We start from the raw sequence: 27,282 nt of genomic DNA, 5'->3' as shown, positions 1-27,282 counted from the left end.
GCGGATGACACGAAGCTGGGTGGCAGTGTTAGCTGTGAGGAGGATGCTAAGAGGATGCAGAGTGACTTGGATAGGTTGGGTGAGTGGGCAAATTCATGGCAGATGCAATTTAATGTGGATAAATGTGAAGTTATCCACTTTGGTTGCAAAAATAGGAAAACAGATTATTATCTGAATGGTGGCCGATTAGGAAAAGGGGAGGTGCAACGAGACCTGGGTGTCATTATACACCAATCATTGAAAGTGGGCATGCAGGTACGGCAGGCGGTGAAAAAGGCGAATGGTATCCTGGCATTTATAGCGAGAGGATTCGAGTACAGGAGCAGGGAGGTACTACTGCAGTTGTACAAGGCCTTGGTGAGACCACACCTGGAGTATTGTGTGCAGTTTTGGTCCCCTAATCTGAGGAAAGACATCCTTGCCATAGAGGGAGTACAAAGAAGGTTCACCAGATTGATTCCTGGGATGGCAGGACTTTCATATGAAGAAAGACTGGATGAACTGGGCTTGTACTCGTTGGAATTTGGAAGATTGAGGGGGGATCTGATTGAAACGTATAAAATCCTAAAGGGATTGGACAGGCTAGATGCAGGAAGATTGTTCCCGATGTTGGGGAAGTCCAGAACGAGGGGTCACAGTTTGAGGATAAAGGGGAAACCTTTTAGGACTGAGATTAGGAAAAACTTCACACAGAGAGTGGTGAATCTGTGGAATTCTCTGCCACAGGAAACAGTTGAGGCCAGTTCATTGGCAATATTTAAGAGGGAGTTAGATATGGCCCTTGTGGCTACGGGGATCAGGGGGTGTGGAGGGAAGGCTGGGGCGGGGTTCTGAGTTGGATGATCAGCCATGATCATAATAAATGGCGGTGCAGGCTCGAAGGGCCGAATGGCCTACTCCTGCACCTATTTTCTATGTTTCTATATGTTTCTAACTACTTTCCTTTCCTTTCATCAACTTGGCCTATAGTCTTCAGTGTCTTGAAATTCAACGCTTCTCCGAATACTTAATGTGTAAATGAGCCTGTCTTCACCAATCTTCAGGCAGTGTGTTCTAGAATATAAACACCCTCTGGCTGAAGAAAACTCTACATCCAGATGCCTTCTAATTGCTACTGATTACCTTAAACCTCTATCCTCTAATTTTATACAATTCCACAATAGGGCCATTTTTTACTACATCAATTATCTTTGCCACTCATAATTCTGTATACCTTAACCAAATTTGCTTCCAACTTCCTCTGTTCCAAGTAAAATATGCCAAGTCTATCAATTTGCTTAGCCAGAGGGTGGTGAATTTGTAGCTGTGAAGGCCAAGACTTTGGTTATAGTTAAAGTGGAGGTTGATAGGCTCTTAAATAGTCAGAACATCAAGGTTATGGGGAAAAGGCAAGAGAATGGAGTTGAGAAGCATAACAAACCAGCTTCTCAGAGCAGAGCAGACTTGATGGTCTGAATGGTGAAATTCTCCTCCTATGTTTTATCGTCATAGCTGAAACACTCCATCCTAGGAAACATCCGGATGAATCCACAGACAACCTGCTGAAAGAAGTCAATGGTCAAACAGTGTCTATAGAAGGAAAGGAAGTTTCAATGTTTCAGGCCAAAACTTTGCATCAGTCCTGAAAAGTTTGCAATTTCTTTCCCTCCATAGACACTACTAGACCAGCTGAGCTCATCCAGAAGATTGTTCACTGCTTCAGATTCCAACATATGAAGTGTCCTCTGTCTCCATCCTGGTGGATCCTCTCAACACTCTTTCCAGTCCTTCCAATAGTGGAAAATTCTACTTCATAGCACTGGGCTGTAGGCTACCGTGGAATATTAGATACTATTCTAACTTATATTCAGCCTCATCGTGGCAATGGGGAAACACAGAAACATAGAAATCTACAGCATATTACAGGCCCTTCAGCCCACAAAGTTTAGTCAACCATGTAACCTACTCTAGAAACTGCCTAGAATTTCCCTAGTGCATAGCCTTCTATTATTTTAAGCTCCATGTATCTATCTAAGAGTCTCTTAAAAGACCCTATTGTGTCCTCCTCTACCACCATCAGTGGCAAAGCATTCCACGCACTCACCACTCTCTGTGTGAAAAACTTACCTCTGACATCCCTCTTGTACCTACTCCCAAGCACCTTAAAACTGTGCCCCCTCGTGTTAGCCATTTCAGCCCTGGGAAAAAGCCTCTGGCTATCCACACGATCAATGCCTCTCATCATCTCTTACACTGGCAGAGGCCAGATAAGTTGTGTAGGAATGAGAAGGGGAGATTCAATAACATACAGCTAAAAGTTCAATATGGTTGTTCTGGACATCACCAAGACTATGCTTGGTTTCTGTAATGTAGAGCAGGCCTCAGCAATGGGCCAGGCTGGGGGATGGCCACATGGCTTTCTGCTTCACCTGTGGACGGTAGCAAGGGAGGAGGTGAACGGACAATTTTGTACATCTTACAGTTTTAGAGGAAAGTACAGAATGGGGAGGGTGGATTCAATAGGCTGAGTGGACAAAGTAGCCCCTGCAGAGGAGGAGAAGTTGGTGAGGTCACTTTGAACTCTCGGAAGTGGTAAAAGATGCAATGATGTACGCAAAGACTGTGAGCACCAAAGAATTCCAAGCACCACACACAAAACACTGCAGAAACTCAGCAGGCCAGGCAGCATCTATGGAAAAGAGTACAGTCGACATTACGGGCTGAAACTTTTCATCAGGATTGAAGAAATAAAGATGAGAAGTCAGAGTAAAAAGGTGAGGGGAGGGGAGGAGAAGTATAAGATAGTAGATCATAGGTAAAACTGGGAGGAAGGACAGAAGTAAAGAGGTAAAGTGATATCCGTCTGGGTAACCTCCAACCGGATAGCATGAACATCGATTTCTTGAACTTCCGGTAATGTCCCCCTTCAGCATTCCCTATTCCTATTTCCTTCTCTCGCCTTATCTCCTTGCCTGCCCATCGTCTCACTCTGCTGTTCCTCCCCTCTTTTCTTTCTTCCATGGCCTTTTGACCTCTCCTATCAGATTCCCCCTTCTCCAGCCCTGTATCTCTTTCAACAATCAATTTCCCAGCTCTCTACTTCAGCCCCTCAACTGGTCCCAGTTGTACCGATCACATAAACAACAGCAATTCTGCAGATGCTGGAAGCCACACTCAGGTTGGAGGAACAACACCTTATATTCCGTCTGTGTAGCCTCCAACCTGATGGCATGAACATCGACTTCTCTAACTTCCGCTAATGACCCACCTCCCCCTCATACCCCATCTGTTACTTATTTTTATACACACATTCTTTCTCTCACTCTCCTTTTTTTCCCTCTGTCCCTCTGACTATACCTCTTGCCCATCCTCTGGATTCCTCCCCCCACCTTGTCTTTCTTCCCGGACCTCCTGTCCCATGATCCTCTCATATCCCCTTTGCCAATCACCTGTCCAGCTCTTGGCTCCATCCCTCCCCCTCCTGTCTTCTCCTATCATTTTGGATCTCCCCCTCCCCCTCTCACTTTCAAATCTCTTACTAACTCTTCCTTCAGTTAGTCCTGACGAAGGGTCTCGGCCTGAAACGTCGACTGCACCTCTTCCTAGAGATGCTGCCTGGCCTGCTGCGTTCACCAGCAACTTTGCCGTGTGTACCTATCACATTGCATTTTTTCCCTCCCCTCCCCCCAGCTTTTTACTTTTGACTCCTCATATTTTTTTCTCCAGTCTTGATGAAGGGTCTCAGTCTGAAATGCCAACTGTACTTGTGAATTTTTTCTGTATTCTCTCCAGCTTAATGACATCCTTCCTATAGTATAGCCACAAATGGACACAATATTCCAGGTGTGGTCTCACCAATGTCTTGTACAGCTGTAGCATGATATCCTAACTCTTCTATACAATCATAAACAAGAGAGAATCTGCAGATGCTGGAAATCCAAACAACACACACAAAAAGCTGGAGGAACTCAGCAGGCCAGGCAGCATCTACGGAAAAGAACACAGTTGACGTTTCGGGCCGACACCCATCAACAGGACTGATACAATGCCTTGTCTGGTGAAGACAAGTCTGCATAAGCCTTATTTACCACCTTGTCCAACTGTGTTACCACTTTCAGGGAACTATATACTTGTACCCCTGCGTCTCTCTATTCTACAACATCCCTCCTGGTCCTGGTTCCTGTTCTGTGTTACCTTCTGAAAATGCCTAACTTTGCACCAAGTCAAATTCCACCTGTCATTCCCTTGCTCACTTTCCCACCCGATCTCTTATCCTGTTGAACTTCATCTTCAGTCAACTACACCACCAATTTTGAAGTCATCTGCAGATTTAGTGATAAATGCCACCACTATTCCACCTCAAATTATTAACTTATGACAAACAATGTGTGGAGTGGTGTGGTGGGGCAGTAAGAAGTGCAGAAAATGTAGGAGATTTGTGTGAATGCTCCAAGAACTTTGTGGGAGGGGAAGCTGCCTTCTCTAAAGAAGGATTGGATTTCATAAATCAGAATCAAATCAGGTTTAATATCACTGGTATAAGTAATGAAATATGTTGTTTTGTGGCAGTGGTACATTGCAATATGTAATAATAAAAAACTCAGAATCAGGTTTATTATCACCGGCATGTGACGTGAAATTTGTTAACTTAGCAGCAGCAGTTCAATGCTATACATAATCTAGCAGAGAAAAAAATAATAAAACAAACAAGTAAATCAATTACGTATATTGAATAAATTTTTAAAAACCTGCAAAACAGACATTCTGTGTATTAAAAGAAGTGAGGTAGTGTCCAAAGATTCAAAGTCCATTTAGGGATCGGATGGCAGAGAAGAAACTCTTCCTTGTTACAATTTTGTAACGTACCAGCAGCAAGACCTGACAAATTGAGTTGGGTTTTAATATTAAAACCACTATATTTATTTACATCTACTCAAAAATATAGAAAATTAAATAAACTACTTTCTTAAACAGAAGTTAACAGTGTTAAGCGTCTATAGCTCCCTTACAGTCAAATTTAGAACCTGTTCTTAACAAATCTTACTCACGCAGTCTTAAAGTGGCAGTTCAGAGAGTCCCAATAATTTATGAAATAGGTGAGAGGAGAGACTTGTGGATTCACAGTGCAGTGACGAGGCGATCACGACAAATTCCAAAGATTCCTCGGCTAGCAAATGAAGAAACGGTTACCGAAGATCCCAGCCAAGGAATACTGTTCCGAAGTCCACGCAGAGCGATTTCACAAAGTGACTGTCAAACAAACTCTTTGGGAGGGAGGAGAAGATGGCGGCACGACGCAGCGCGCGCAGCCGTTCCAAATGATATCGATATGTGTTAACTAGGGTGCCGTGCACAATCTGGATTTGATGGAGACAGCCATGAGAAGTCCAGAGAAACATCTGAAATGCCTGCTTCGCTGCCGTTGCTACTGTGCGATTGAGAATCTCCGGAGACGAAGGCCCCAAATCCTCGGCTTTGCCTATTTCTTGTTGCCGGGGTCGGGGTCGAAGCGCTCGGCAGAGATGGTGCTCGGTGCTCGGTGTCAGAAGGTGGTCGGAGGCTCGGAGTTTTTCGGGCGGACTTGGAGTCGGACTGTGGTCGGATGCTTCTGGGATGCTGCATCGGCAAGTTGGCGGCGCTGGAGGTTTACCGTCTGCGTGAGATGATGGGACTTTCGAGAAATTTTGAGACTTTTACTGTGCCATGGTCTGTTCTTATCAAATTACGGTATTGCTTTGCGCTGTTGTAACTATATGTTATAATTATGTGGTTTTTGTTAGTTTTTAAGTCGGTTTGTTATGTGTTTTCGTGATATCATTCTGGAAAAACATTTTATCATTTCTTAATGCATGTATTATTAAATGACAATAAAAGGGGACTACGTGTCCTCATAATCATAATCGTAATCACAAAATCCACACCCATGGATCATACGAAGGACAGACACGTCTCTCCAATGCACAGTGTGCCGCTGATTAACCCAATCCTTTGGGGATGGGTAAGCATTAGACCTTATCCTTCTCGATCGTGAGCTGTTCCCGGATAGTTCAAAGTCTGCAATCTTCACTCTCTCTCTTTCCTTCAACTCCCTCTCAGCACTATGCCCACATTTCTTTTATACCATCAGCATATGTCATAAGGTTACGCTCACAGAAACAAAACTATGGACTCCCAGTAAAACGAAACTGGGGACATGTAACGCCCACAGTAAACGAAACCATGGACTCCCAGGAAAATGAAACTGTGGACACGTAACACTAGAGGGATTGAATTCAAGATTAGGGAGGTCATGCTGCAACTATACAGGGTACTGGTGAGGCCACACCTGGAGTACTGTGTGCAACTCTGGTCTCCATACTTGAGGAAGGATATACTTTGGATATGCTTTGGAGGCAGTGCAGAAGAGGTTCACCAGGTTGATTTCAGGGATGAAGGGGTTAACCTGTGAGGAGAGATTGAGTGGCTGGGTGTATACTCTCTGGAGTTCAGAAGAATGAGAGGGGATCATACAGAAACATACAAAATTTTGAAAGGGATCATTAAGATAGAAGTAGGAAAGTTGTTTCCATTGGTAGGTGAGACTAGAACTAGGGGACATTGCCTCAAGATTCAGGGGAGTAGATTTAGGACGGAGATGAGGAGAAACTGTTTTTTCCAGAGAGTGGTGAATCTGTGGAATTCTCTGCCCAGGGAAGCAGTTGAGGCTTCTTCACTAAATATATTTAAGAAATAGTTAGATAAGTTTTTATATAGTAAGGGAATTACGGGTTATAGGGAAAAGGCAGGTAGATGGAGATGAGTTTACAGACAGATCAGCCATGATCTTATTGAATGGTGAGGCAACCTCGATGGGCCAGATGGCCTACTTCTGCTCCTATTTCTTACGTTCTTATGCATTGGTCATGATCTGTCAAGAATGACTTGATTCTGACAAATGTCACTCCACTCTTTGAGAAGGGAGGAAAGAAAAACAAAGGAAATTATCAGCTCCCCCCAAGAAGAGAAAATTTTGATCTGTAAGAGCAAAATTCTAACTACAATCTACAATATGTGGAACAATACATATACGGTTATCATACAGCACACTACACGCTAATACAACATATTGAAGGAGAATATACAAATATTAAATTCCACTCCACTATTAAAATTACATTGCAAGTTTAACATCTGGAAAGACAATCGGCAATTACATCATCTTTGCCTTTAATGTGAGTTATCATGAGATCATATTCCTGTAAAATCAGACTCCAATTCAGCAACCTGCCATTTTTGTTTTTCACCTTACTCAAGAACACCAATGGATCATGATCTGTATAAACCACAAGTGGTTTCTGAGCTGTGCAAACATACACACCAAAATGCTGCAAAGCCAAAATAAGTGATAATAATTCCTTCTCTGTGGTGGAATAATTTCTTTGATGCTCTTTGAATTTCTTTGAAATGTAAGCCACAGGATGGTCAACATCATCATAATCATCCCTTTGTCGTAACACTGCCCCTGCAGCTTCATCACTGGTATCCACAGCCATGGAGAATGGCTTGGCAACGTCAGGTGACTTGAGCACAGGTTGGTGACATAAGATAGCTTTCAATTTATCAAATGCCTCCTTACAAGCTTCTGTCCAAACAAACTTTTCACCCTTCTTCAGGAGGTTACTCAATGGGAGAACAGTATCAGCAAAGTTCTTACAGAACTTGCAATAATATTCGGCCATTCTCAAAAATCTTCTAATAGCCGTTCCCCAGATGGAATGGGAACCTCTGAAATTGCCTGAACTCTTGCCTGAACAGCAGCCAACCTGCCTTGACCTACAACATAACCAAGATAGGTCACAGTGGCATGGCCAAATTCACTCTTAGCTAGGTTAATTGTAAGGTTGGCTTTTGAGAGCCTTTCAAACAGCTTTTCCACTGCAGAGATATGGGCTTCTCAGGTGTCATTCCCCGTGACTAAATCATCAATACAGGCATCTGTGTGTTTTAACCCTTGAATTACATTATTCATCATTCTCTAGAATGTTCCCGGAGCATTTTTCATTCCAAGTGGCAGAACATTGAATTCATACAACCCAGAAGGCATCACAAAGGCAGAAATTTCTCTACCTCTATCCATTAATGGAACACATCAATATCCTTTTAACAGATCAATCTTTGTAAGAAACTTAGCTTTTCCAACCTTGTCTACACAATCAACCACTCTAGGGATTGGACAAGTATCTGTTTTTGTTACAACATTCACCTTTCAGTAATCAGTGCAGAATCTGATACTACCATCTGGTTTAGGTACCATGACACAAGGTGAACTCCAATCCGAAGTAGAAGATCTAATAATATCATTTTCTAACATATACTCAATTTCTTGTTCTGCAAATTTACATTTTTCAATATTCATACGATATGGATGTTGTTTTATAGGCTTGTTACTACCTACATATCTCTCTCTCTCGCTATCAATCCCATAGGACGATGATGGTTCCTTTCAGTCGTTAGTGCGGTTGACCCCACTCCTCAGAAAGGAACAGCGTGTGCGTGAGTGGATTTCAGGTGAGTGGGGGGTTCACAGGTCCAGACCCACCCTCTCGACATCCCCTCCCTGATCCAGTGGCATGGTGGGGTCCAAGATGGCTGGGGGAGGTTCTGTTGCAGTGAATGGTCAGACCAAGCTTCGATGCAACGGATGCTCTTTCTGCGCTTTACGGCACGTGTTTGCTAGATGGCCGTTGACCCTACGAGAGGGTCTTGTTTGACAGATCTTGTTTTTCATCCTGAAGGGTGTCTAGCCACCCTCCTCACCAGGCAAGCCTGGTGGGGGAGCCGGTTTTCATAATTAACTGCTTCATCTGCTGCCACCGCTGCGGCTGTAAATGAGCCAGTTTCTCATCAATATTTTCCAAAATAGTCAAATTTGTCAATCTGGCTGAAATAATGGTCGGTTTAAAATAGGCCTCAGATGGATCAGCTGATAAATTTCCAGAGAGCTCACATCCATCTTTGTTTACAGCAACTGCCACAGCTGCAGTTTGTTTCTCATGATAGAGCTTAAGCATGCTTACATGACAAAGCTGCGTTGGCCTTCATCTATCCGGCGTTTTGACCACATAGCCCACATTATTAACTTTAGCCATAATTTCATAGGGACCATGAACTTAGCTTGTACAGGGTTTGTTTGTACAGAAAACAAAACAAGCACTTTATCTCCCGGCTTGAATGACCTCAATCTGGCTTGTTTATCATACTAAGTTTTCATTCTTTCCTGCGCTGATTTTAAGTTCTCCTTCGCTAGGTTGCAAGCCCTTTGCAATTTGTCCTTGAACTTCAAAACATAATCTAGCAAATTTAAATGCAGGTCATTGTTAACCCACTGATCCTTTAACAATGCCAAGTGTCCTCGGACCTGGTGACCAAACACAAGGTCAAAGGGACTAAAGCCTAGGAACTCTTGTACTGGCTCCCTTACTGCAAATAGTTCATCTTTGAGTCATCACTGCAGGGACAACTTTGTCATTCCCTAACGACAAAGAAACACCTTTCACTGGGCCGTTGTCCTATCTTAACAGGTCCTGAAACTAACTCTGACTTCAATATTACCTTGTGCAGAGGTACTGAAACAATGTCACACCCAATACCTTCAATAAGATTTACCTCACCAATGGCAGTCTCATCACCAAACTTTAGAACACTGTCTAACATAAGTGACTGAGAAGCCCCAGTAATTTGAAAATTTTTCACTGGCACAGGGGGTGACTCTTCATTCACTGACACAAATCCCTCTGACACAAAAGGAATGAACTCTTTCCAAACCAGGTCAGGTATCTCAGCACTTGACAGAGCTTCATCAGAACGTTCAGAAACCCGTGGGGTCACAGGTGTTTCAACATTTTGAACACAGGCGTCTGGAACTGCCTCCTTTTCTTTCTTCTTTTTCAGAAGGAAACAGTGAGCCATAACATGACCAAGTTTCCTACAATAGTGACAAGTAGGACTAGAGGGCTTCTCCAGAGGAGCATGCCTTATGAAAACAGGTCGAGTGAACTCGGCCTTTGTTCCTTGGAGCGACGGAGGATGAGAGGTGACCTGATAGAGGTGTATAAGATGATGAGAGGCATTGATCATGTGGATAGTCAGAGGCTTTTTCCTCAGGGCTGAAATGGTTGCCACAAGAAAACACAGGTTGAAGGTGCTCGGGAGTAGGTACAGAGGAGATGTCAGGGGTAAGTTTTTTACTCAGAGAGTGGTGAGTGCATGGAATGGGCTGCCAGCAATGGTGGTGGAGGCGGATACAATATGGTCTTTTGAGAGACTGTTGGACAGGTACATGGAGCTTAGAAAATTAGAGGGCTATAGGTAAGCCTAGTAATTTCTAAAGTAGCCACATGTTCGGCACAACTTTGTGGGCCAAAGGGCCTGTATTGTGCTGTAGGTTTTCTATGTCTCTATATCACCCCCAACTCTATGCATCCTGATCTAATTGGTAAGTCTTATCGAATGCCTTCTGGAAATCAAAGTACATAGTGTTCATCCGTTCCCCTCTATCCTTTGCGCTTGTTATATCCTCAAAGAACTCCAATAAGTTTTGGAAACAGGACCTGCCTTTTCTGAAACCAGCTGCATCTGCCTGATGGATCCATTACTTTCCAGATGCCTCCCTATTTCTTCTTTAATGATCGCTTCAAGCATTTTCCTAACTACAGGTTTTAAACTAACTGGTCTTTAGTTACCTGCCTTTTGCTTACATCCTTTTTTGAACAGCGGAGTAAAGTTCACCATCTTCCAATCCACCGCGATCTACCCAGAATCCAGAAAATTTTGGTAACTTACCACCCAAGCCTCCACTATAACTTCTGCTTTTTCTTTCAGTACCCTGGGATGCATTCCATCAGGACCAGGAGACTTGCCTATCTTTAGGCCCACAAGTTTGCTCAGCTCTAAGTCTTTAGTGATCGCTATTTTAATCGAGGTCCTCACGTCCCATCGCAACCATAACATCTCTCTTTGGCATGTTAGCTGTGTCTTCCACTGTGAAGACTGACACAAAATAGTCATTCAAAGCCTTAGCCATTTCCTCATTACCCAATATTAACTCCCCCTTCTCGTCCTCCAAGGGACCTACATTCACTTTAGCCACCCTTTTCCACTTTATATAATTCTAAAATCTTTTACTATCTGTTTTTATATTTTATGCTAGTTTATTTTCATCATCTATCTTCCCTTTCTTTATTGCTTGCTTAGTAGCACTTTGTTGCTTTTTAAAGTTTTTCCGATCCTCCAGTTTCCCACTACTCTTGGCAATTTTGTATGCACGTGCTTTTAGTGTGATGCCTTGTTTTATTTTTGTATGTTAAATTTAAAATGGTGCCACCTGGGGTGTCTGAACGGGAAGTCAGCAGAGGAAGTACAGAAGTCTCAGAGGAGTAGGCACCCCGCGGAGAGGTTGACTTATACAGCGCCGGGAGAGCAGGGTGTGAGCTCTACAGCCCTGGGAAGTTATGTCACTGCTTTATGCACCTGGGTTGGGTTTTGTGTTTTGCAAAGAGCACTGGTGAACCCTGTTAACGTCATGACGGCACGACTTTTATTGGTGGCGGGAGAGTGTACGGGGTCTTTCTTTTTGTATGTTAAATTTAAAATGGCTTCTTTGTTATGTTATACTGGGGAATGCTGAGGAAGTCTCTAACTAGACAGTTGCTTGGGTTAATACAGACAGCAGGGTGTTATTAACCAATGGGTGGTCATGTATCGTTTTGTTTTCGGGTGATAGTGCTGTCTCATATGACTGGGGACGGAGTTTTTGGCAGGGAGTCGGAGGAGAGACGGGGAGTCGGAGGAGAGACGGGGAGGATGGCGGAGAGACGGGGAGGACGGCGGAGAGACGGGGAGGACGGCGGAGAGACGGGGAGGATGGCGGAGAGACGGGGAGGATGGCGGAGAGACGGAGAGGATGGCGGACGGGGTTTTTAGTGGGGAGTCGGAGGAGAGACGGGGAGGACGGCGGAGAGACGGGGAGTCGGAGGAGAGACGGGGAGGACGGAGGAGAGGCGGGGAGGACGGAGGAGAGACGGGGAGGACGGCGGACGGGGATTTTGGCGGGGAGTCGGATGAGAGAAGGGGAGGACAGCGGACGGGGTTTTTGGTGGGGAGTTGGAGGAGAGACGGGGAGGACGGTGGTCGGGGTTTTTGACGGGGAGTCGAAGGAGAGACAAGGAGGACGGCGGAGAGACGGGGAGTCGGAGGAGAGACAAGGAGGACGGTGGACGGGGTTTTTGGCGGGAGGTCGGAGGAGAGACAGGGAGGACGGAGGAGAGATGGGAAGTCGGCGGAGAGATGGAGAGGACGGAGGAGAGACGGGGAGGACGGTGGAGAGACGGGGAGTCGGAGGAGAGACGGGGAGGACGGAGGAGAGACGGGGGGTCGGAGGAGAGACGGAGGGGTCGGAGGAGAGACGGAGGGGTCGGAGGAGAGACGGAGGGGGGTCGGAGGAGAGACGGGGGGGTCGGAGGAGAGACGGGGGGGTCGGAGGAGAGACGGGGAGTCGGAGGAGAGACGGGGAGTCAGAGGAGAGACGGGGAGGACAGTGGACGGGGTTTTTGGTGGGGAGTCGAAGGAGAGACGGGGAGGACGGCGGAGAGACGGGGAGGACGGCGGACGGGGTTTTTGGCGGGGAGTCGAAGGAGAGACGGGGAGTCGGGGGAGAGACGGGGAGTCGGGGGAGAGACGGGGAGTCGGGGGAGAGACGGGGAGGATGGCGGACGGGGTTTTTAGTGGGGAGTCGGAGGAGAGACGGGGAGGATGGCGGAGAGACGGGGAGTCGGAGGAGAGACGGGGAGGACGGAGGAGAACGGGGAGTGGGAGGAGAGACGGGGAGTGGGAGGAGAGACGGGGAGTCGGACGAGAGACGGGGAGTCGGACGAGAGACGGGAAGGACGGTGGTCGGGGTTTTTGACGGGGAGTTGAAGGAGAGACAAGGAGGACGGCGGAGAGACGGGGAGTCGGAGGAGAGACAAGGAGGACGGTGGACGGGGTTTTTGGCGGGAGGTCGGAGGAGAGACAGGGAGGACAGAGGAGAGATGGGGAGTCGGCGGAGAGATGGGGAGTCGGAGGAGAGATGGGGAGTCGGAGGAGAGATGGGGAGGACGGCGGAGATATGGGGAGGACGGCGGAGATACGGGGAGGACAGCGGAGATACGGGGAGGACAGCGGAGAGATGGGGAGGACGGTGGAGAGACGGGGAGTCAGAGGAGAGATGGGGAGTCAGGGGAGAGACGTGGAGGTCGGCGGACGGGGTTTTTGGCGGCGAGTCGGAGGAGAGACGGGGAGGACGGCGGACGGGGGTTTTGGCAGGGAGTCGGAGGAGAGACGAGGAGGACAGTGGACGGGGTTTTTGGCGGGGAGTCGAAGGAGAGACGGGGAGGACGGTAGAGACACGGGGAGGACGGTGGAGAGGCGGGGAGGACGTAGGAGAGGCCGGGAGGTCGGAGGAGAGGCGGGGAGGTCTGAGGAGAGACGGGGAGGAATGAGGAGAGACGGGGAGGACGGCGGAGAGACGGGGAAGACGGCGGAGAGACAGCGAGTTGGAGGAGAGACGGCGAGTCGGAGGAGAGACGGCGAGTCGGAGGAGAGATGGGAGAACGGCGGACGGGGTTTTTGGCGGGGAGTCAGAGGAGAGACAGCGAGGACGGTGGACGGGGTTTTTGGCGGAGAGTCGGAGGAGAGACGGGGAGTTGGAGGAGCGATGGGGAGTCGGAGGAGAGACGGGGAGGACGGTGGAGAGACGGGGAGGACGGTGGACGGGGTTTTTGGCGGGGAGTCGGAGGAGAGACAGGGAGGACGGTGGAGAGACGAGGAGGACAGTGGACGGGGTTTTTGGCGGGGAGTCGGAGGAGAGACAGGGAGGACGGTGGAGAGACGGGGAGTCGGGGGAGTGATGAAGAGGACGGCAGATGGGGTTTCTGGCGGGGAGTCGGAGGAGAGACGGGGAGGACGGCAGAGAGACGGAGAGTCGGAGGAGAGACGGGGAGGATGGAGGAGAGACGGAGAGGACGGTGGAGAGACCGGGAGGACGGTGGATAGAGGGGGAGGACGGTGGATAGAGGGGGAGGACGGTGGATAGAGGGGGAGGACGGTGGATAGAGGGGGAGGACGGTGGATAGAGGGGGAGGACGGAGGAGAGACGGGGGGTTGGAGGAGAGACGGGGAGGACGGCGGAGAGGTGAGGAGTCGGAGGAGAGATGAGGAGTCGGAGGAGAGACGGGGAGAACGGTGGATAGAGGGGGAGGGCGGAGGAGAGATGGGGGGTCGGAGGAGAGATGGGGAGTCGGAGGAGAGACGGGGAGTCGGAGGAGAGACGGGGAGGACGGCGGACGGGGATTTTGGCGGGGAGTCGGACGAGAGAAGGGGAGGACAGCAGACGGGGTTTTTGACGGGGAGTCGGAGGAGAGACAAGGAGGACGGCAGAGAGACAGGGAGGACGGAGGAGAGATGGGGAGTCGGCGGTGAGACGGGGAGTCGGACGAGAGACGGGGAGGACAGCGGACGGGATTTTTGGTGGGGAGTCGGAGGAGAGACGGAGAGGACAGAGGAGAGACGGGGAGGACGGTGGAGAGACGGGGAGTCGGAGGAGAGACGGGGAGTTGGAGGAGAGAAGGGGAGGACAGCGGACGGGGTTTTTGGTGGGGAGTTGGAGGAGAGAAGGGGAGGACAGTGGACGGGGTTTTTGGTGGGGAGTTGAAGGAGAGACGGGGAGGACGGTGGTCGGGGTTTTTGACGGGGAGTCGGAGGAGAGACAAGGAGGACGGCGGAGAGACGGGGAGTCAGAGGAGAGACAAGAAGGACAGCGGAGAGACGGGGAATCGGACGAGAGACGGGGAGGACAGCGGATGGGATTTTTGGTGGGGAGTCGGAGGAGAGACGGAGAGGACGGAGGAGAGACGGGGAGGACGGTGGAGAGACGGGGAGGACGGTGGAGAGACGGGGAGGACGGTGGATAGAGGGGGAGGACGGAGGAGAGACGGGGGGTCGGAGGAGAGACGGGGAGTCGGAGGAGAGACGGGGAGGACGGCGGAGAGACGGGGAGGACGGCGGAGAGACGGGGAGTCGAAGGAGAGACGGGGAGTCGAAGGAGAGACGGGGAGGACGGCGGAGAGACGGGGAGGACGGCGGAGAGACGGGGAGGACGGCGGAGAGACGGGGAGTCGGAGGAGAGATGGGGAGGACGGTGGAGAGACGGGGAGTCGGAGGAGAGACGGGGAGTCGGAGGAGAGATGGGGAGGACGGTGGAGAGACGGGGAGTCGGAGGAGAGATGGGGAGTCAGGGGAGAGACGGGGAGGGCGGCGGAGATACGGGGAGTCGGGGGAGAGACGGGGAGTCGGAGGAGAGATGGGGAGTCGGGGGAGAGACGGGGAGGACGGCGGAGATACGGGGAGTCGGGGGAGAGACGGGGAGTCGGAGGAGAGATGGGGAGGACGGAGGAGAGACGGGGAGGACGGTGGAGAGACAGGGAGGACGGTGGAGAGACGGGGAGTCGGAGGAGAGACGGGGAGGACGGTGGATAGAGGAGGAGGACGGAGGAGAGACAGGGGGTCGGAGGAGAGACGTGGAGGACGGCGGAGAGACGGAGAGGATGGCGGACGGGGTTTTTGGCGGGGAGTCAAAGGAGAGACAGGGAGGACGGAGGAGAGGTGAGGAGTCGGAGGAGAGACGGGGAGGACGGTGGATAGAGGGGGAGGGCAAAGGAGAGATGGGGGGTCAGAGGAGAGACGGGGAGTCGGAGGAGAAACGGAGAGGACGGCGGAGAGACGGGGAGGACGGCGGAGGGGGTTTTGGCGGGGAGTCGAAGGAGAGACGGGGAGGACGGCGGAGATACGGGGAGGACGGCGGAGAGACGGGGAGTCGGAGGAGAGACGGGGAGTCGGAGGAGAGATGGGGAGGACGGCGGACGGGGTTTTTGGCGGGGAGTTGGAGGAGAGACAGGGAGGACGGCGGAGAGACGGGGAGTCGGGGGAGAGACGGGGAGTCGGAGGAGAGATGGGGAGGACGGTGGAGAGACGGGGAGTCGGAGGAGAGATGGGGAGTCGGGGGAGAGACGGGGAGGACAGCGGAGATACGGGGAGTCGGGGGAGAGACTGGGAGTCGGAGGAGATGGGGAGGACGGAGGAGAGACGGAGAGGACGGTGGAGAGACGGGGAATCGGAGGACAGATGGGGAGTCGGAGGACAGACGGGGAGGACGGTGGACGGGGTTTTTGGTGGGGAGTTGGAGGGGAGACGGAGAGGACGGAGGAGAGACGGGAAGGACGGTGGTCGGGGTTTTTGACAGGAAGTCGGAGGAGAGACGGGGAGGACGGCGGAGAGACGGGGAGTCGGGGGAGAGATGGGGAGGACGGTAGAAAGACGGGGAGTCGGAGGAGAGATGGGGAGTCGGAGGAGAGATGGGGAGGACGGCGGAGATATGGGGAGGACGGCGGAGATACGGGGAGGACGGCGGAGAGATGGGGAGGACGGTGGAGAGACGGGGAGTCAGTGGAGAGATGGGGAGTCGGGGGAGAGACGTGGAGGTCGGCGGACGGGGTTTTTGGCGGCGAGTCGGAGGAGAGACGGGGAGGACGGCGGACGGGGGTTTTGGCAGGGAGTCGGAGGAGAGACGAGGAGGACAGTGGACGGGGTTTTTGGCGGGGAGTCGAAGGAGAGACGGGGAGGACGGTAGAGACGCGGGGAGGACGGTAGAGAGGCGGGGAGGACGTAGGAGAGGCCGGGAGGTCGGAGGAGAGGCGGGGAGGTCTGAGGAGAGACGGGGAGGAATGAGGAGAGACGGGGAGGACGGCGGAGAGACGGGGAGGACGGCGGAGAGACGGGGAAGACGGCGGAGAGACGGCGAGTCGGAGGAGAGATGGGAGAACGGCGGACGGGGTTTTTGGCGGGGAGTCAGAGGAGAGACGGCGAGGACGGTGGACGGGGTTTTTGGCGGAGAGTCGGAGGAGAGACGGGGAGTTGGAGGAGCGATGGGGAGTCGGAGGAGAGACGGGGAGTCGGAGGAGAGACGGGGAGGACGGTGGAGAGACGGGGAGGACGGTGGAGAGACGGGGAGGACGGTGGAGGGGAGTTTTGGCGGGGAGTCGGAGGAGAGATGGAGCGGATGGAGGAGAGATGGGGAGGACAGCGGAGAGACGGGGAGGACGGCGGAGACATGGGGAGTTGGAGGAGAGACGGGGAGGACGGCGGAGAGACGGGGATTCAGAGGAGAGACGGGGAGGACGGTGGAGAGACGGGGAGTCGGAGGAGAGACGGGGAGGACGGTGGAGAGACGGGGAGTCGGAGGAGAGACGGGGGACGGAGGAGAGACGAGGAGGACAGTGGACGGGGTTTTTGGCGGGGAGTCGGAGGAGAGACAGGGAGGACGGTGGAGAGACGGGGAGTCGGGGGAGTGATGAAGAGGACGGCAGATGGGGTTTCTGGCGGGGAGTCGGAGGAGAGACGGGGAGGACGGCAGAGAGACGGAGAGTCGGAGGAGAGACCGAGAGTCGGAGGAGAGACGGGGAGGATGGAGGAGAGACGGAGAGGACGGTGGAGAGACCGGGAGGACGGTGGATAGAGGGGGAGGACGGTGGATAGAGGGGGAGGACGGAGGAGAGACGGGGGGTTGGAGGAGAGACGGGGAGGACGGCGGAGAGGTGAGGAGTCGGAGGAGAGATGAGGAGTCGGAGGAGAGACGGGGAGAACGGTGGATAGAGGGGGAGGGCGGAGGAGAGATGGGGGGTCGGAGGAGAGATGGGGAGTCGGAGGAGAGACGGGGAGTCGGAGGAGAGACGGGGAGGACGGCGGACGGGGATTTTGGCGGGGAGTCGGACGAGAGAAGGGGAGGACAGCGGACGGGGTTTTTGACGGGGAGTCGGAGGAGAGACAAGGAGGACGGCGGAGAGACAGGGAGGACGGAGGAGAGACGGGGAGTCGGCGGAGAGACGGGGAGTCGGACGAGAGACGGGGAGTCGGACGAGAGACGGGGAGGACAGCGGACGGGATTTTTGGTGGGGAGTCGGAGGAGAGACGGAGAGGACAGAGGAGAGACGGGGAGGACGGTGGAGAGACGGGGAGGACGGTGGAGAGACGGGGAGTCGGAGGAGAGACGGGGAGGACGGTGGAGACACGGGGAGTGGGAGGAGAGACGGGGAGTTGGAGGAGAGAAGGGGAGGACAGCGGACGGGGTTTTTGGTGGGGAGTTGGAGGAGAGACGGGGAGGACGGTGGTCGGGGTTTTTGACGGGGAGTCGGAGGAGAGACAAGGAGGACGGCGGAGAGACGGGGAGTCAGAGGAGAGACAAGGAGGACAGCGGAGAGACGGGGAATCGGACGAGAGACGGGGAGGACAGCGGATGGGATTTTTGGTGGGGAGTCGGAGGAGAGACGGAGAGGACGGAGGAGAGACGGGGAGGACGGTGGAGAGACGGGGAGTCGGAGGAGAGACGGGGAGGACGGTGGATAGAGGGGGAGGACGGAGGAGAGTCGGGGGGTCGGAGGAGAGACGGGGAGTCGGAGGAGAGACGGGGAGGACGGCGGAGAGACGGGGAGGACGGCGGAGAGACGGGGAGTCGAAGGAGAGACGGGGAGTCGAAGGAGAGACGGGGAGTCGAAGGAGAGACGGGGAGTCGAAGGAGAGACGGGGAGGACGGCGGAGAGACGGGGAGGACGGCGGAGAGACAGGGAGGACGGCGGAGAGACGGGGAGTTGGAGGAGAGACGGGGAGGACGGCGGAGAGACGGGGAGTCGGAGGAGAGACGGGGAGTCGGAGGAGAGACGGGGAGTCGGAGGAGAGACGGGGAGTCGGAGGAGAGACGGGGAGTCGGAGGAGAGACGGGGAGTCGGAGGAGAGATGGGGAGGACGGTGGAGAGACGGGGAGTCGGAGGAGAGATGGGGAGTCAGGGGAGAGACAGGGAGGGCGGCGGAGATACGGGGAGTCGGGGGAGAGACGGGGAGTCGGAGGACAGACAGGGAGTCGGAGGACAGACGAGGAGGACGGTGGACGGGGTTTTTGGTGGGGAGTCGGAGGGGAGACGGAGAGGACGGAGGAGAGACGGGAAGGACAGTGGTCGGGGTTTTTGACGGGGAGTCGGAGGAGAGACGGGGAGGACGGCGGAGAGACGGGGAGTCGTAGGAGAGACGGGGAGGACGGTAGAGAGACGGGGAGTCGGGGGAGAGACGGGGAGTCGGGGGAGAGACGGGGAGTCGGGGGAGAGACGGGGAGGACGGCGGAGATATGGGGAGGACGGCGGAGATACGGGGAGGACGGCGGAGAGATGGGGAGGACGGTGGAGAGACGGGGAGTCAGAGGAGAGATGGGGAGTCGGGGGAGAGACGTGGAGGTCGGCGGACAGGGTTTTTGGCGGCGAGTCGGAGGAGAGACGGGGAGGACGGCGGGGGTTTTGGCAGGGAGTCGAAGGAGAGACGGGGAGGACGGTAGAGACGCGGGGAGGACGGTGGAGAGGCGGGGAGGACGGTGGAGAGGCGGGGAGGACGGAGGAGAGGCCGGGAGGTCGGAGGAGAGGCCGGGAGGTCTGAGGAGAGACGGGGAGGTCTGAGGAGAGACGGGGAGGAATGAGGAGAGACGGGGAGGAATGAGGAGAGACGGGGAGGAATGAGGAGAGTCGAGGAGGACGGCGGAGAGACGGGGAAGACGGCGGAGAGACGGGGAAGACGGTGGAGAGACGGCGAGTCGGAGGAGAGACGGCGAATCGGAGGAGAGATGGGAGAACGGCGGACGGGGTTTTTGGCGGGGAGTCAGAGGAGAGACGGCGAGGACGGTGGACGGGGTTTTTGGCGGAGAGTCGGAGGAGAGACGGGGAGTTGGGGGAGCGACGGGGAGTCGGAGGAGAGACGGGGAGGACGGTGGAGAGACGGGGAGGACAGTGGAGAGACGGGGAGGACGGTGGAGGGGAGTTTTGGCGGGGAGTCGGAGGAGACATGGAGCGGATGGAGGAGAGACGGGGAGGACAGCGGAGAGACGGGGAGGACGGCAGAAAGATGGGGAGTTGGGGGAGAGACGGAGAGGACGGCGGACGGGATTTTTGGCGGGGATTCCAAGGAGAGACGGGAGGACGGCAGAGAGACGGGGAGTCGGAGGAGAGACGGGGAGGACGGCGGAGACATGGGGAGTCGGAGGAGAGACGGGGAGGACGGTGGAGAAACGGGGAGTCGGATGAGAGACGGGGGGACGGAGGAGAGACGAGGAGGACAGTGGACGGGGTTTTTGGCGGGGAGTCGGAGGAGAGACGGGGAGGACGGTGGAGAGACGGGGAGTCGGGGGAGTGATGAAGAGGACGGCAGATGGGGCTTCTGGCGGGGAGTCGGAGGAGAGACGGGGAGGACGGCGGAGAGACGGGGAGTCGGAGGAGAGACCGAGAGTCGGAGGAGAGACCGAGAGTCGGAGGAGAGACGGGGAGGATGGAGGAGAGACGGAGAGGACGGTGGAGAGACCGGGAGGACGGTGGAGAGACCGGGAGTCGGAGGAGAGACGGGGAGTCGGAGGAGAGACGGGGAGTCGGAGGAGAGACGGGGAGTCGGAGGAGAGACGGGGAGTCGGAGGAGAGACGGGGAGTCGGAGGAGAGACGGGGAGTCGGAGGAGGGTCAGGGAGGACGGTGGAGAGACGGGGAGTCGGAGAGAGACGAGGAGGATGGTGGACGGGGTTTTTGGTGGGGAGTCGGAGAGACGGGGAGGACGGAGGAGATATGGGGAGGATGGCGGAGAGGCGGAGAGTCGGAGGAGAGACGGGGAGGACGGTGGAGAGACGGGGGGGTCGGAGGAGAGACGGGGAGGACGGCGGAGAGACGGGGAGTCGGGGGAGAGACGGGGAGTCGGGGGAGAGACGGGGAGTCGGGGGAGAGACGGGGAGTCGGGGGAGAGACCGAGAGTCGGAGGAGAGACCGAGAGTCGGAGGAGAGACGGGGAGGATGGAGGAGAGACGGAGAGGACGGTGGAGAGACCGGGAGGACGGTGGAGAGACCGGGAGTCGGAGGAGAGACGGGGAGTCGGAGGAGAGACGGGGAGTCGGAGGAGAGACGGGGAGTCGGAGGAGAGTCAGGGAGTCGGAGGAGGGTCAGGGAGGACGGTGGAGAGACGGGGAGTCGGAGAGAGACGAGGAGGATGGTGGACGGGGTTTTTGGTGGGGAGTCGGAGAGACGGGGAGGACGGAGGAGATATGGGGAGGATGGCGGAGAGGTGGAGAGTCGGAGGAGAGACGGGGAGGACGGTGGAGAGACGGGGGGGTCGGAGGAGAGACGGGGAGGACGGCGGAGAGACGGGGAGTCGGGGGGGAGACGGGGAGTCGGGGGAGAGATGAGGAGGACGGTGGATGGGGTTTTTGGCGGGGAGTCGGAGGAGAGGCCGGGAGTCGGAGGAGAGACGGGGAGGACTGTGAACGTGCGGAAAGGCTCCAGTCGATCACTCTGGGTGGTCCCGAGCCGTGAGTCGACAGGATCCAGGTGGTCGTCAGGAATCGATCGAGCTCCAACAGTTGTGCACGAAGAACTTGAACTTTGATAAGTCTGGAGCATTTTTTTTTCATTACTTCCTTTTCTGTATCGAATCTATATTAATCATGTAGACTTAGTAATATCTATAAAGTGTACTGGGTAAAACGTACTGTGTGTGCTGGCTGATGATTGATGTTTGGGATTCATTCGGGCGGCAGTAGTGCAGCCACCGACTCCGTGGGAAGCGTTCAGGCAGGTGCTGGGCGGGACTTAACCTAGACATATACGAGCCAATATATCTGAGCGTTACACTTAGTTATCCAAGTCTGGCTCTCCCCACCTTTGCTTTTAACTGGAATATACTTTTAATATGCACTGGAAAAAATCCTCCACTGTTCCTCAACTGACCCACCATATAGCCTGAGTTCCCAGTCTACACTAGCCAAAAGCGCCCTCATCCCATTATAGTCTCCATTATTTAGACATAATACACTGGTTTTAGATTGAACTATTGCACCCTCCATTTGTAACAGAAACTCTTCCCAAGAGGATCCTTAACTACAAGATTGCTAATTTTACCTGTCTCGTTGCACAGGACTAGATCTAAGAGAGCAAGTTCCCTTGTAATTTCAGCAACATGCTGCTCAAGAAAGCCATCACAAATACATTCTCAAGACTGCCTTGACCAACTTGATTCACCCAATCTATGTGCAAGTTAAAGTCCCCCATGTCACTGCTGTTCCATTCTTACATGCCTCAGATATTTCTCTGTTTGTTGCCTGTGCTACTGTAATGTTATTATTCAGTGACGATAGACAACTCCCACCAGTGAATTTTTTTCCCCTTTACTATTCCTAATCTCTACCCATGGATTCAATATTCTGCTCCTTAGATCTTATATCGTCTCTTTCGCCCTGACCTCATCTTTAATTAATAGCACTAACCCACCCTCCTTACCTTCCTGCCCATCCTTCCTTATTACCTGATATCCTTGGATATTTAATTCCCATTCCTCTCAACCATGCAACCACATCTCTGTAATGGCCACTAAATCATACCTCTTTGTACTGATCTGAGCTACAAGTTGTTAGGTGTGTTCAGAACGGTTTCCTGACACAATATGTAGATAAGCCAACTAGAGGAGAGGCTGTACTTGTTCTGGTATTAGGAAATGAACCTGGTCAGATGACAGATCTCTCAGTGGAGAACATTTTGGAGGTAGTGACCACAACACTATCTCTTTTACCATCGCGCTGGTTTACCAATCAACTTCCCAGCTTTTTACTTCACCACTTACCCTCCTGGTTTCACCTATCACCTTATGTTTCCCCCTCCCCTCCACCCACCTTTTAACTCTACTGCAATCCTGCTGAAAATTCTCATCCCGAAATGTCGACTGTACTCTTTTCCATAGATGCTGATTGGCCTGCTGAGTTCCTCCAGCGTTTCGTGTGTATTGCTTGGATTTCCAGCATCTGCAGATTCACTCTTGTTTGTGCATGCATTACTTTCATCTGTGTTTACTCAGGGCATGGATACAGAGTCTATAGAAGTGAGGCAAAGCAGCACAAACTTCATGGACTCTGTACAGATTACAGAGGAGGAGGTGTTTGCTACCCTAGACAAATCAGAATGAATGAATCCTCAGGGCCTTACAAGGTGTTCCCTTGGATCCTACGTGCAAATGCATTAGTTGCCAGGGCACTAGCAGAGATATTTAAAACATCCTCAGTGAGAGGACAGGTACCAGATGATTGGAGGATAGTCAATGATGTTCTGCTGTTTAAAAAAGGCTCTAAACAGAAGTCAAAAAACTATACAGGTAGGCCGGTGAGTCTGACATCAGTTGTGGAAAAGATATTCTCAGGAACTAGATAAAGAAGTATTTGGACAGACTGATTAAGGACAGTCAGCATGGCCTTGTGCATGGTAGGTCATGTCTGACAAATGCCAGGAAAGTGGAAGAAGGGAAGGGAATGGATGTTGTCTACATGGATTTCAGCAAATGCTTTGACAAGGTCCCTCATGGGAACCTGGTCAAGAAGGTTCAGTCATGTGGCATTCAGTTGCACCTCACTATAGGAAGGATGTGGAAGCATTGGAAAGGGTACAGAGGAGATTTATCAGGATGCTGCCTGGTTTAGAAAGTATGCATTATGATCAGAGATTAAGGGAGCTAGGGCTTTACTCTTTGGAGAGAAGGAGGATGAGAGGAGACATGATAGAGGTGTACAAGATAATAAGAGGAATAGATAGAGTGGATAGCCAGCGCCTCTTCCCCAGGGCACCACTGCTCAATACAAGAGGACATGGCTTTAAGGTAAGGGGTGGGAAGTTCAAGGGGGATATGAGAGGAAGGTTTTTCACTCAGAGAGTGGTTGGTGCGTGGAATGCACTGCCTGAGTCAGTGTGGAGGCAGATACACTAGTTAAGTTTAAGAGACTACTAGACAGGTATATGGAGGAATTTAAGGTGGGGGGTTATATGGGAGGCAGGGTTTGAGGGTCGGCACAACATTGTGGGCCGAAGGGCCTGTACTGTGCTGTACTATTCTATGTTCTATTCAGGATGAGGATGCATATTGGGATTAGACATTGGGTTTGTGGGAGCAGTCATAGTGGGTTGCCTCTCTGACTGGAGATCTGGTGTGCTGCAGGGATTGGTGCTGGGTCCTTTGTTGTTTGACATCTATATCAATGATCTAGATGATAATGTGGGGGTTCATTGGATCAGCAAACTTGCGGATGACTCCAAGGTTGGAGGGGATGTAGTGGACAGTGAGGGAGGATATCATGGCTTGCTGAGGGATCTGCAACAGCTAAAAAATGGACTGAAAAATGGAGGATGGACTTTAACGCAGACAGCTGTGAAATTTTGCACTTCGATAGGAACAACTAGAGTAAGACCATAAGATACAGGAGCAGGAATAGGCCATTCAGCCCATCGAGTCTTCCCCACCACTCAATCATGGCTGATTCAATTCTTCCAGTCATCCCCACTCCTCTGCCTTCTCCCCATTCCCATTGATACCCTGGCTAATCAAGAACCTATCTCTCCCTTAAATACATCCAATGACTTGGCCTCCACAGCCGCTCGTGGCAATAAATTCCACAGATTTATCACCTACTGACTAAAGTAATTTCTCCACATCTCTGTTCTAAATGGATATCCTTCAATCTTGAAGTCGTGCCCTCTTGTCCTAGACTCCCCTACAATGGGAAGTATCTAATCTCTTTAGGCCTTTTAACATTAGGAATGCTTCTATGAGATCCCCCCTCATTCTCCTGAACTTCAGGGAATACAGCCCAAAAGCTGCCAGACATTCCTCATAAAGAAATCCTTTCAATCCTGGAATTATTCTCGTGAATCTTCTCTGAACTCGCTCCAATGTCAGTATATCCTTTCTAAAATAAGAAGCCCAAAGCTACACACAATACTTCGTGTGGTCTCACGAGTGCCTTGTAGAGCCTCAACATCACATCCCTGCTCTTATATTCTATACCTCTAGAAATGAATGCCAACATTGCATTCGCCTTCTTCACCACCGACTCAACCTGGAGGATAACCTTTAAGGTATCCTGCACAAGGACTCCCAAGTCCCTTTGCATCTCTGAATATTGGATTCTTTCCCCATATAAGTAATACTCTGTCCGTTTATTTCTTCCACCAAAGTGCGTGTTTTATGGTAGGTCTTCTACAGTCAACAATGGGGCACTGAGAAGTGTGGTAGAACAACAGGATCTGGGAATACAGGTACATCGTTTGTTGAAAGTGGCATCACAAGTAGATAGGGTTGTAAAAAATGCTTTTGGCCCATTGGACTTTATAACTCAATGTATTGAGTACAGAATACGGTATGTTATGTTGAAGTTGTATAAGACGCTGGTGAGGCTGAATCTTGAATATTGTGTACAGTTTTGGTCACCAACCTGCAGGAAAGATGTAAACAAAGCTGAAAGAATGCAAAGAAAATTCACAAGGATGTTGCCGGGTCTGGAAGTCCTGAGTTACAAGATTGACTAGGTTAGGACTGTTCTTTAGAATGTAGAAGACTGAGAGATTTGATAGAGGTATACAAAATAATGAGGGGCAGAAAAAGGGTAAATGCAGGCACGCTTTTTCCACGGAGGTTAGGTAGAACTACAACCAGAGGTCATGGTTTAAGGGTGAAAGGTGAGAAGTTTAAGGGGAACATGAAGGGAAATTTCTTCACTGAGAGACTTGTGAGAGTGTGGAATGAGCTGCCAGCACAATAGGTCCACGTGAGCTCGATTTCAATGTTTAAGAGAAGTTAGGATAGGTACATGAATTGTAGGGGTACTGAAGGCGATGGTGCCAGTACAGGTCAGTGGGTTTAGCCAGTTTACATGATTTTTGGCATGGCCTGTATCTATGCTGTACGTCTCTGACACTATGACCTTATCAATGTGGAATTATGAGGTGGGAACGTACCTATAAGGATTGAAGATTCTCTTCGCATGGTACCATTGTAACTTCTCAACTGGACTTCATTGACTGAAGGAGACTTTCTGCTTGAATTTACCTTCACTTGATCAGCCTCTGAACTCCCATCATATTTTGAAGTTGGAGTGATGTACTCCCATTGCCTCACATTGTCCCTTTCCATTACTTCTCTTGGTAAAGCAGATAGCAAAACAGTGGAATATTTGTGTGGTAAAGAGGCTCCATCTAAAATTCCTGCAAGAAAGGAGTAGTAGAGTTTAGATGGCTGGCAGTCACATACTCTTGTTTCGTCTTGGTCCACAGAAATGGTCTAATTCCCAAGGTCACCATTTCCTCCCCCGGCCACCAGTTCACCAGTTATCCAGTTTGTCCTGGTGACTAGTTGACCCAGTCACCAGTTCCCCCAATTCGTCGCAGTGACCAGTTCACTCCCCAGTCACCAGTTCTCCCGGCACCAGTTGACCATTTAAACAAGAGGTTCTGCAGACACCGGAAATCTGGAGCAATACACACAAAACACTGATTTGACTCTGCAGGTTAGGCATCACCTATGAATTCTGATGAAGGGTGTCAGCCTGAAGCATTCTCTGTTTATTTCCCTCCATGGATGCTGCCTGACCTGCTGAGTACCTTCAGAATATGATGAGTATTCTACAACCGCAGTTCTCAAGGTCACCGGTTTCCCTTGCCCACCAATATCCTCACCAAATCCCTTGAACCCACAAATTCTCTCTGGTACACTTAAGACTATAAGACATAGATCCCATTCACCCCCATACACCTGCCTTCTCACCATATCCTTTGATGCCCTGAGCGATCAGGAAATGATCAACTTCTGCCTCAAATATGGTCATGGACTTGGCTTCCACCACAGTCTGTACCAGAGCATTCCACAAACTTGATACTCTCTGGCGAAAAGGATGCCTCCTTACCTCCGTTCTAAAGGGTCGCCCGTAAATTCTGAGGCTGTGCTCTCTACTTCTGCATACCCTGACCATAGGAAACATCCTCTCCACCTCCACCCTATCTAGACCTTTTAACATTTGGTAGGTTTCAATGAGATCCCCCCACATTCTTCTAAATTCCAGTGAGTACAGGCCCAAAGCCGCCAAACACTCCTCTTCATTCCTGGAATCAACCTCGTGAACTATCTCCATTGACAGCACATCCTTTTTGAGATAAGGGGCCCAAAACTGTTGACAATACTCCAAGTGTAACCTGACTAGTGTCTTATAAAGCTTCAGCATTATTTCATTGTTTCTATATTCTATTCCCCATGAAATAAATGCCAACATTGCATTTGCCTTCTTTACCACAGACTCAACCTGTAAATTAACCTTCTGGGAGTCTTGCATGAAGACTCCTAAGTCCCTCTGCAC

The 27,282-nt window shown here is 51.8% G+C and overlaps 2 protein-coding genes across 2 annotated transcripts in view; one reads left to right on the top strand and one right to left on the bottom strand.

The window, feature by feature from the left end:
- Window positions 1–27,282, top strand: part of LOC140198335 (coxsackievirus and adenovirus receptor homolog) — a 298,796-nt gene that overhangs the window by 248,599 nt on the left and 22,915 nt on the right. The gene's annotated exons all lie outside the window — the stretch shown is intronic.
- The window catches only part of LOC140198333 (uncharacterized), a 157,864-nt gene that overhangs the window by 118,546 nt on the left and 12,036 nt on the right, over window positions 1–27,282 (bottom strand). Inside the window, exon 2 of the mRNA XM_072259429.1 lies at window positions 25,892–26,137. Within this exon, the coding sequence (XP_072115530.1) occupies window positions 25,892–26,137 (246 nt within the window). The remainder of the gene's footprint in view (window positions 1–25,891; window positions 26,138–27,282) is intronic.

The sequence above is a fragment of the Mobula birostris genome, chromosome 5 (genome assembly GCF_030028105.1).
Source record: "Mobula birostris isolate sMobBir1 chromosome 5, sMobBir1.hap1, whole genome shotgun sequence".
In the NCBI taxonomy this organism is placed as follows: Eukaryota; Metazoa; Chordata; class Chondrichthyes; order Myliobatiformes; family Myliobatidae; genus Mobula; species Mobula birostris.
Note: the sequence above shows the minus strand (reverse complement) of the source record. Positions and strands in the feature narration are given on the sequence as shown.